At 41.0% G+C, this 10,354-nt stretch overlaps 2 protein-coding genes across 2 annotated transcripts in view; one reads left to right on the top strand and one right to left on the bottom strand.

The window, feature by feature from the left end:
• Window positions 1-7,643, bottom strand: part of LOC101854596 (platelet binding protein GspB) — a gene marked incomplete in the record, with an annotated part of 34,373 nt that extends 26,730 nt beyond the window's left edge. The window contains 1 exon segment of the mRNA XM_005105176.3: window positions 7,532-7,643.
• An 88-nt stretch (window positions 7,644-7,731) lies between these two features.
• The window catches only part of LOC101854356 (uncharacterized protein C6orf163), an 18,395-nt gene continuing 15,772 nt past the window's right edge, over window positions 7,732-10,354 (top strand). The window contains exons 1-2 of the mRNA XM_005105175.3: window positions 7,732-8,395; window positions 10,051-10,253. Coding sequence (XP_005105232.1) covers window positions 8,272-8,395; window positions 10,051-10,253 — 327 coding nt within the window. The 5' untranslated portion in view covers window positions 7,732-8,271. The remainder of the gene's footprint in view (window positions 8,396-10,050; window positions 10,254-10,354) is intronic.

Below are 10,354 nucleotides of genomic sequence, written 5' to 3'. Positions count from 1 at the left end.
CCGCTGCTGCGCTGCCGTGCGGCTCTCTCCGTGCGCGCCAGCAGGACTCGGCTCGTGGCAACGCGAGTATTCGGGCCTGCCTGGCTGCTCTTTACGCGGACGGAGAGGCAGCGGTGGCGAAAAGGCAGCGGGAGTGTCTGTGCGGCGCCCACGAAAACTGCCCCATCTCCATACTTCTGGTTCTAAACGATTATTTTTCGATGTGCATGCCGATACAATACAGTAGTCTCCGCCTAAACTCACGGTGCTCGGGGGGGAGGGGGCTCCTTAGCGTGTGTTTATGCGGAGCGTGCGTTTACATGAACCTTTGCAAGGGGAGGAAGGGACGCAGTCATCTCAATTGGCTTGATATTATTACTCTTGTGGTCTCCCTTGGAGGAGGGGGTCATTTTGGCAGATAATGTGACGACACGTGACTGTTTTGTGAAGGATTCTCCAACAGGGGTTAAGAAAACAACAGCGTTGAATGGGGTGGGGAGGACGAACTCAGTGTAATGAATCTGCACTATAGACGTCAGGAACAGATAGCCTAAGAGAAAACTGTTGGAGATAGTCATAGATCTAGTCATAGAGACGACAGACCAGCCACGTGGCTTTCCAAGCGACCACCCACGACCGTAAATCGTAAATTCATGCAGAATCATCCTCGAGAAACATTTTCTCTTGTGATTCGTTGAACAAGTACGTTATAAGTTCTTCGAGCGCAGCTCATTAGGTTTATTTGGCTAATCTTTAATCCTATAGAGGCCTGTCTAGTGTTTTACGGCATTTACGCATGTCGTGCATCAGGCCTAGATCTAACTAAACATTACACGCAGTCACTCAAACTCAAACACCAGTCAGAAACCTTCTACAGTATATGTTCTTTTTTTGTTGTTTTCCTCAGATTCATCCAACAAGGGGTACTTTGTACTTACTTGCAAACAGGAAAAAGGAAAATATGAAAAGAAGAACAGGACAATGTACCAGTTACAGAATAATAGATCCTAAAAATATGCTGTCAAATTCACCCATAGATGTAGGCCTAAAAAATTACCAATGAACAGTATGCACAACACCCAAAACCGATTCGTTGCCACACATATATACCCTGTTCACCCCTTTTGGGCCACTCTCAAGCAGTCACAAGTACACAACTAATACAGTCTGTGCCGGCTTTAAACACGCCGGCATAAAGCACATTCCGGACTCGAGCACATTAAACGGATTTTGCTTATAAATTACACGCCTTTAAGCACGGTAACTTCGGCTTCAGGCACGCTTCATATACAAGACAGTCAATACTTTCATGATGACCTATCGAAGTTTGAACATAGTCTACACCGCAGCAGTGAGTGTGTTAAGAGAAACGCAAGTGATGTAGACACACACACACACACACGAGCACGGAGAGGAAGGCAGAGAGAAGCACATGGCCGCGCTCATGGACATAGGATAGATCCAGGGGCGAAGGCTGACTTGTTTGACAGGGTAATCAAAGTGAGCTGGGACCAGATAGGGCCAGGAGCTCAGGAGACATCACACTTACACAAGAATCTTACTTGAGGCAGCAACAATGAGTTGTGAATGAAAACAAATCCTGAATTCATGTTGTATGCATATTATTCAACCGCTAAAATAACCGAGAAAGTATTTCATCAAATATTTATTCTAACTAACCTTAAATTTAACTTTAGATCTGAATACACGAACACCAAGGAAAGCAGCAGAGATGTCAGTACTACTGTGACATGTTTTCCACACATTTGGCTGTTTTTGTCAAGCTTTTCGCAGCCAGGAGCCGGTGTCATAATCGAGGTCACGATCTGATTATAGGACGGTAAAAAGTCAAGGAAAAAAAACAAGCACTCGCAGCAGTCAAGATATTATTAGGAGTTAGTTCCCCTCACATCTGTGAGGTAGACTCGACCAGTGTAATAGTTCGCTTACATAATCAGCGCATGTGACTACTTATAACTGTGGCTCGAAAGGGGTGAACAGGGTATATGTGGCAATGAAACAGTTTGGGGAGCTGTGTACATGTTCCCTCCAACTCTTTTGGTAGACTCTTCCAGCCTCACTTTAAGCTTACTTAATCAAAGCTTGTGACTGCTTATGGAGTGGCCCGATAGGGGCGAACAGGCTATTTCTGTCTTGCAAAGAAATCGTTTTGAAGGTTAGGCATAGTCTATATTGAATAATATTGTTCATTGGTGATTAAGAATGTCTTTTTACATTTAATTTATGAGGTTTATGTCTATGGGTGAATTTGACTGCGACAATGTTTCAAAATTAGGAAGGGAAGCAGTGATTATTTGATTATATAGACGCTTCTTCACTGGATAGATCTAGCCTAGTAGGGCAAAGCTACACACAGATGAAAAAAAATACTCAAAGAGAGTCAGGGTGACGAGAAAGGGAGGCTGGCAGCGAATTCACCTTTGCCCCTCGCTACCCGTTAATCCTGTTTAATCACGCTCGAGGTGGGATGAATGTGGCAAAGCGGGCAGTGGTACTCACAGGGAGTGTGTAAGCCTAGGCCTTGTGTGCTGTATCGTGACTGGCCGTCTAAATTAAGTTTTCCTTTCCCATTTGACTACTTTGATTCGACCACAAAAAGAAAAAAAAAAAACTACCATGACGGATAAAAATGACAAGGCACACTTTTGCGCAACCACTACTCACAAACAATGGGTAATAAGTCAAGAAATTTTCAACTTAAAAATCTCTGGATTAGAACAATGTCTACTTCGCACTCAAGCACGCTTGGCTTTCTCCTGATGACCGTGCTTAAAGCCGGCATGGATTGTACAGTAATGAAAGCTAAATTTAATTATACTGGGTTGGTTGAGTCGACCTTAAAAATAAAGGTGAAGGGGGTCTAACTCCTAATGACCTCATGGCTGCTGTGAGTGCTTAATTTCCCCCCTCTTTTTATTGCCCTATAAGATTTCAGGTCATGGCATGATTATTATGAATTGTGGCATTGGCTCCTGGCTGCAAAAGGCAAAACAAAGACAGTCAAATTTGAAACAAAATTGATACATTTTAGTATTGTCATCTCTGCTTCTTTGCCATCTGTTTTTGTTGTATGGGCCTCACATAGTCACATCGGTATTTTTTTACTTTCCCTCCCATCTCACACTTAGCTACCAGTTGTCCATTTTCTACTAAATATTGATGCGCTGAACACGAATATCAACTTCATTTCCGTTGCAAATTAATAGTTTTTAAAATTCTAGATTGTTCTTAATAGAGATAGACGTGCTTTGGACCAATCAGGGGGTTCCAGGGGGGCCTGCCCCCCTTGAGTAAAAGAAAATCTGGGGGGTTACTGGGGAGCACCCCCCACCCCCATGTTTTAACCCATAATTTGATGTTGAAAATATTGATTTGCGACAGTTTTAGTGGCTTTGTTTGTGATCTCCACCAAACAGTACTGCAGTTTGACACCCCGAAGTAGCGCATCTGTGAGCGGGAGTGAAAGTAAAAATTAACCTTCACATCTTTTTAGTCTTCAATTAAAATTACAATGTAAAAAGGCTGGCTCTATTTCTCCGAATGGTCAGGAAATTTCACTAAACTCTATTTCTTCGAACGGTTTCCGTTCTCGAGATATTTTGGCTATTTGGGAATGGCCCTCGCGCACACTCGTGTGTTTTAGGTGTGAACGGGGGGAGGGCGCGGGGCTATGGAGGGATTATTTTGTTCTTTTATTTTAGTTTTTGCTTTAGGGGTGGCTAAATGCAAAATAAGTTACTGTCAAAGTCAAGCAGTCTTGTTTTCTTGCAGTACCTTTTGAAGGCATTTTCAAATGAAGTATAGTCCGGGAACGTTGCCGCAACCACAATTGAAGTCTGAATATTCAGACGTCTAAAAATCTCTAGCTCTAGAAATTGAATTCGATGCAAAAAATGGTTTTTCCAAGTCCTCGCAGAATCGCAGAATGGCAGAATGAAAGACGATGCCGAACTCTCGATATAACCAAAAAATCTCTAGAATGGAAACTGTTCGGAGAAATTCCCACAGCAAGTTTTTTAAAAGTAATTACATTTGGTCCACACTGGGAACAAATTTAACACTTTGCAATCACAAGGCTCATATGTGAGGCACGGCAGCGTGGTAGAATCAGGCTCTCGTCAAAATAATCAAAGTGAAGAAACTTGAATTTTTCCACAGGTTTGTGAATTTTTATCAAATTTTGTTTTTTGGCTCAACACCTTTCATGCCCATTAAAAAACTCATTTCAGTGTGAATTTTTCTGAAAAACGTTGATTAAAGGCACAAAAAATGTAGATTTTCAGTTACCACGGACTCTTAAGCTAAGGACATAACTAATCTTTGGCGGCCATTTTCTCAGTAATTTTACTTCTGAAAACAAGTGACCCCCACCTCCTTCTTTCCCAAATATCTCGACTTGTATTCAAGATAAATGGATATTTTTTTCAAAGAACAAATAAAGACAAGTGAACAAGCTTTAAGATGATACCAATAATTCTACATGATGCCCAAAAATTGACGAGAGCCTGATTCCACCACGCTGCCTCACATATAGTAAAAAAAAATCCTTGCCATCACAGGCATTTTGGGGGAAATCCAAAGAAACTGGGTGGTTAACATCTCAGATTGGGGTTTTGTGACGGGAGCGGAAATTTGGCCATCTTGCTTATCAGCGAGATGTGATGGAAAAGTGTTAATGGTCTTATTGCGGGAAAGCTTTTTTCCGTGTGCGGCTTCATATTCTTTGTCTTACTTTGAAAACCCCAGTCAAACAAGTCAGCATTCGCCCCTTGTTAGGGTAACCCTTACCAAGGGGGCTCTCTTGGTCTAGAAGTACTAAGCCTGTCATTCAATAGGTCCCAGGTTCAAAATCTGACAGCTACCAAAAAATGTTTCTTCTCTAAAAATTGTTTTCCTGTCACCTTTACTGCTTTCTTTATTCGAGATAATCATGTTCGAAATCATGGCCCGAACTCGGATACAACGGGAGAGATCGAGCAAGCTCTATCTGGGGGGAAGGGGGTTGGGGGGGCTGTAGGCGGGCTCCAAATAGGCAGTCAGCGGTGCGGTGCTGCGATTGGCTCATCCAGTTAAGAGTGAGTGGGGGCGGGCAGAGGCAGAGAGGGATGGTGCAGAGCGACGCATTACGTGAGCCACTCCAAGAGAGAGTATAGGCAGAGGCCATAGTCCTAAGCTAGTAAGAAGAGGAGAGTGTGTAGTGTGTGATTCCTGATTCATTGAAGAGCAATCCTTGATGCTCAGATATGCAGGCATCTACTTCACCAGTTCTACAGTAAGCCTATCGGTACAATAGACAGCACAAGCAATGAGACCAAAGAAAAGATGGCTGCCAACAAAGACAAAAGGAAATGCTTCTCACTCGAATTAAAGGCCTAAATAACCAACGAAGTTGACAAGAAAAGAAAGACTAATCTGAAGTGCAAATTATTATTTTTTTAAAGGAACAATGGAAGGGAGGTAGGCCTAATCATATACATGTGTGGATTTTTAGAAATGTTTTGGTAATTTCCACTTTGTATTCCTATAGCGGGACCTTGCCTACAGCGGAATTTTTCTTCAGGAACCAAATGTCCCGCTATGTATTAGCCGTGTTCTACTGAAGTGATGATTTTGCGTAGCGCGCGGTTTGCAGTTTCCAAGCTCCTTCCCCTTATAGTTCTACTCCATTTGCAGCTCAGTGTCCTAATGAGTCCAATCTCTTGTGTTTAATTTCTTGTGCTTACAAAACCTTAAAAGAAACGATCCGGATCGAAGCATCATTGAACTTTGAACTTGCTTTCGTATCCAAATTGACGTAGATAAATCTAGGCCTACTCTGAGTCTTCTTATTCTCAGTGGCTATTCTCATCCGGGGTGAGAATAGAAATACGATCGACCTCTCACCCCGGGTGAGACTTGCGGCCGTAGGCTATTCTCACCCGGTTTGAAACAAGACCTGTTTTTCCTCATTTCGGAATACTTTCTATCGATGTGGATGATCAAATTGATAAAAGCCAAGAAAAAATTACGTTATAGCACAAAAGTAAGCTAATTTGATCGTCTTCAAAGATGCTATGGCTATTTCACTGTTCAAATCAAGCCGAACTACGCGGGTCGCCATTTTGTTTTGCCCGGAAGTTCTACTCCTCCCCCTCTCTCTCTCTCTCTTTCTGAATACTGTCTATCGGTGTGGACGATCAAATTGACCATAACAAAGTTAAAAAATGATGTTAAAACACAAAAGTAAATTAATTTGGTTGTCTACAAAGATGCTACGGCTATTTAACTTTTCGAATCGAGCCGAACTACGCGGGTCGCCATTTTGTTTTGACCGGAAGTTCTCGCGCTACTCTCTCTGTTTCTTTCTCTCTCTCTCTCTCTCCACTGCCCACATACAAAATTGTACACTTTTAGTAGGCTACAGTTGTAATGGAACGTTTGTTCACGGCACAGAATTCTACAATTTTTCTGTTATCACAGTGTAGAATTCTGTGGTTTAGGGTGAACGCAAAATTTGTTGGCCTAGATCTAGGCTATAACGGTGAACGCGCACCGGGTGAGAATAGCCAAAAGATTAGCCTGCACTATTCTCATCCCGGGTGAGAATAGAGGTGGCCTTACATCATCATAGTGTACAGCATCAGATAGTCAATCTGGGCAGAAGAAAGGTGCTGCACAATCACAGACAACCAAACCGAACATTTAGAGCAAGTTGCAAAGAAGAAAATAATCCAAGTCGGCAGGCTGTCGTACATGTGGCTGCCATCATGCGGTCATGGTGCCACCGTGACTAGTGACTGACAAAGTCATTGAAAGTGGGAATCCCTCAATGACGTCAAACAAGGTGGCTGTTACTGTTACTATAAATATCTGCCAATGGCTTTTATCTGTCGTTCTCTAGATCTAGCTAGACTATCTGCTTGTACTCTTGACAAGACTCTTGGTCTTGGGACCAAACCCAGCAGAGGATGTTTAATTATAAACAGCCCTTGGCAGCCTTGGTTGGTTGAAAAGGGAACAAGAAGACAAACTAAAAGCCTACTTCAACCCCCAAACCTCTGAATCATTTTTTCATGAAAATTAAAATAGCCACATGGGTGCAATCCACTCGTGAGGACCATGCACTGCAAGCATTTATAAAGTAATTTCTGCTGCACATGTGACATGGTCCATGGTGGTGACCATGCCATAGCATAGCGTGACACGCATGGCATGGAATGGTCCAATTCTCTGGTCGGGAACTGTCGCAGCACTGTAATGCAAGCATAATTGCTTTTCCTCCTTACACATGTCGCTACTTTTCTTTCCGACTTAAAAAAAGAAGCCCCCACTGTCGTTCTACCTTTTACTTTTGACAAAAGCGAAGAACAATTGAAGAAGTCGCTTCCTTCAATGAAAAGGATTCAGAACACTACACACACGACACGTGCATTTTTACCTTGTTTATGTTCTCAGCCACATTACTATATTTAGTACCGTACACAAAACATGCACCCTTGAGATGCAAAAGAAGTTTTTAAAGACTGTGCATCTTAAGAAATGCGATGTGTACCTGTAATTTCCTGCTGAGCCAAAATAAAACGTGTCAACCAGGTCAAAACTGATGAATTAAACTAGAGTACGCATTGTAAACAAACAACCTCTCCCAACACACAAAAGGTTCTGTGACCACCTTGCCAGGAAGTTTGCTGTCATGTGACTTTTCACGCGAGATCTCTACTAGCAACAATAGACGCTAGCAGACAGTGTAAAGTTGATTCTTGGAGTGCTCTGTGCTGCTCCAAAATGAAATAGATTCTGCTGTGATTACAAAGCCTTTTTATACATTATTCTGTGGAAAACAATATTAAAGTTTGAAACAAATACCTAGAAGTGCATGTTGTTGTAATCAGGACCAGAAAGCATACTATTTCTCAGTATATGTTTGCCTCTCCCGACACGTGAACAGTCGATGCCTTCAGCCTCAACTCAGTGACAGTACCCTTTCTCAGATAAGAACACGATTGCGAAGTTAATTTTAATTAGAAGAAGGGCCTAGGATATTACCCTCGTTATGATTTGAAAGGATAGAGTGAATAGTAATTGTCAGGTATTCCAAGTGACACCGCCTTCAGCAACAAAATCTGGATTAATTTTGAATAGCCCATAGACATTTAACATAACATAGATCTATATGATGTCAATGATGATCGCCAACAGCCTCTTGGATTTGTAGATATTGACTATCCAAGAAGTTTTGCATGCTCTGTTGCCGTTGGCATACCTTTTGTAATTAACCATAGAACTGACAGGATGGCTGGGACTGTACCAGGTTTAAGCTTACCAGCCCTGGCACCAAAATATAGTGGAGTCCCCAGGCGTTATGAAGAGACAAAACCAGTATATGTGCAGAATTTCACTCATCAAAGGATTGTTGGTATGTTTGCTGGATGTTTCAAATTTATAACTATTTTCTTAGTGATATTCCTATTTATAGATCTAGGTATCTGTCTGATTGATAACAGTAGGACAAATAATACATTGGCATATGCTCCAAAGCGAGTACACTGATTAATAATACAAAAAGTTAACAAGAACAATTAAAACTCCTCACTGGGATTTTTTTTTTCATTCCTGCATGTAATAAAATAATCTAGAGGATCAATTTTAAACAAAACTCAGACACTAAGAGAAAGAGACACTACGTCCGTTAACATGGATAATATAATATATATAGGCTACTCCTCTAGACTATACTTATATCAATGAAAACTAGCATGCTATGTTGCTTTGTCGCAAAGGAAGACACAAGCTACAGATTGTTCTAATATTATCTTGCTAGAGGCAAGCAAACTATATTATTATTACCTGTGTATGCGATGTACAAAATACGCATTTATTGTGAATTCTTTTGGTGGTCTTGAAGGAAATGGAAAAGGGAAAATTAAATTTTCACAATTAATGTATACGTATTTAAACAGATCCTTATGTTGGTTTAATGCAGTTTTCAAAAGGCTAAAATCATCAGGAACAGCAAGAGGATGAGTTAATGTCATGGCTTGAATGAACCCAACTGCCACTGAGTCAGATTTTACGCCCAAAAAAAAAATAGTCTTTTATCTACACATTTGTAAGTGTAAGATTCTATAAAATAAATATTATATAAACTTCTTAAATCTTCTCAGTCTTTCTACCTATTTCTGTTTGTTTGTTTTTTTAACAATTTATTTTTTGTCTACCAGTTTTGTTTCTCTCCTGTTTTAAAAATTCATCATCTTTGTTTATCTTATCTTGAGAAGACTATTACACAAATGCATGCAAATTCACGTGTGTGCAGGCCTGCACACACACACACACACACATACACTCACTCACACACACACGCACGCACACACACACACACACACACACACACATACACACACACACACTCGTGAGCGTGCGACCACTCACACTAACACACGCATAGACACACACAGTCACACTCTCACAAACACACACACACACACATACTCACCACAGGCTTAGGCCCTACACATATTCTAGCAGGTAACAGACACATAAGTAAACAAATTTCGGTGCATTTTAACGCAACTCAGATTTGTGCATAGATATACCAGAACCGTTGAAACAATCTAGGCTGAAGCTCAAATATTGTCAGTAAGGGCTCACCTTCAATTTCAAGCATAGGCTTGAGGCCCTATTGGAGGTCGTTTGCATGAATGCACCAATTCTAGATCAAACTTCTGTTGAACATCTCCAGATTGAAAGCCAGATTGACTCCAGCATGGATACCTATACGTTGCTCTGGTTGAATTGTTCACATCATGGACATTTTTTAGTGAATATTAATAGTTTGACAAAATAGGCTCCAGCTCTATAAGAATAGAGGCCAATTGCAAGTGTCATGATTAATATAACATTTTAGCATTTTTATTTTGTTTCAAAGAATTGCCTGGGTCAGGAAAGAAAGAAAACACTTCCAGTTTAACCAGAGCCCTGGCATTTTTTATTTATGAAACATGAAATACCAAATTAAATGAATTTTTCTTCCTTATTGCTAAAAATTTCTTTTTTAAAAATCTATAACAGGCATTGGCAAAGATATTCAGAAACGTGTGTTGGAATCAATTGAAGCAGAAAAGTTGGAAGCTCTACGCAAGGCAGAAGAAGCTGTGTGGGTGCAAGCTAAAAAAGAAAAGTCAGAGGCAGTTAAAAAAGCGAGGGAGGAAGAGAAAGCTGCAGCTGAGAAAATCCTACAGCGGAAAATCAAGGAGTATGAACAGCTTATCAGAGTACGTTCATTCTGTGCAAACATATCTGTTTCTTCTCATGGTTTCAAAGGATTATTTTCAAATCTGATTTTTCTTACTCACCTCCTATAAACCCCCCCCCC

Source organism: Aplysia californica, unplaced genomic scaffold, assembly GCF_000002075.1.
Source record: "Aplysia californica isolate F4 #8 unplaced genomic scaffold, AplCal3.0 scaffold00455, whole genome shotgun sequence".
NCBI classification, from domain to species: domain Eukaryota; kingdom Metazoa; phylum Mollusca; class Gastropoda; order Aplysiida; family Aplysiidae; genus Aplysia; species Aplysia californica.
Note: the sequence above shows the minus strand (reverse complement) of the source record. Positions and strands in the feature narration are given on the sequence as shown.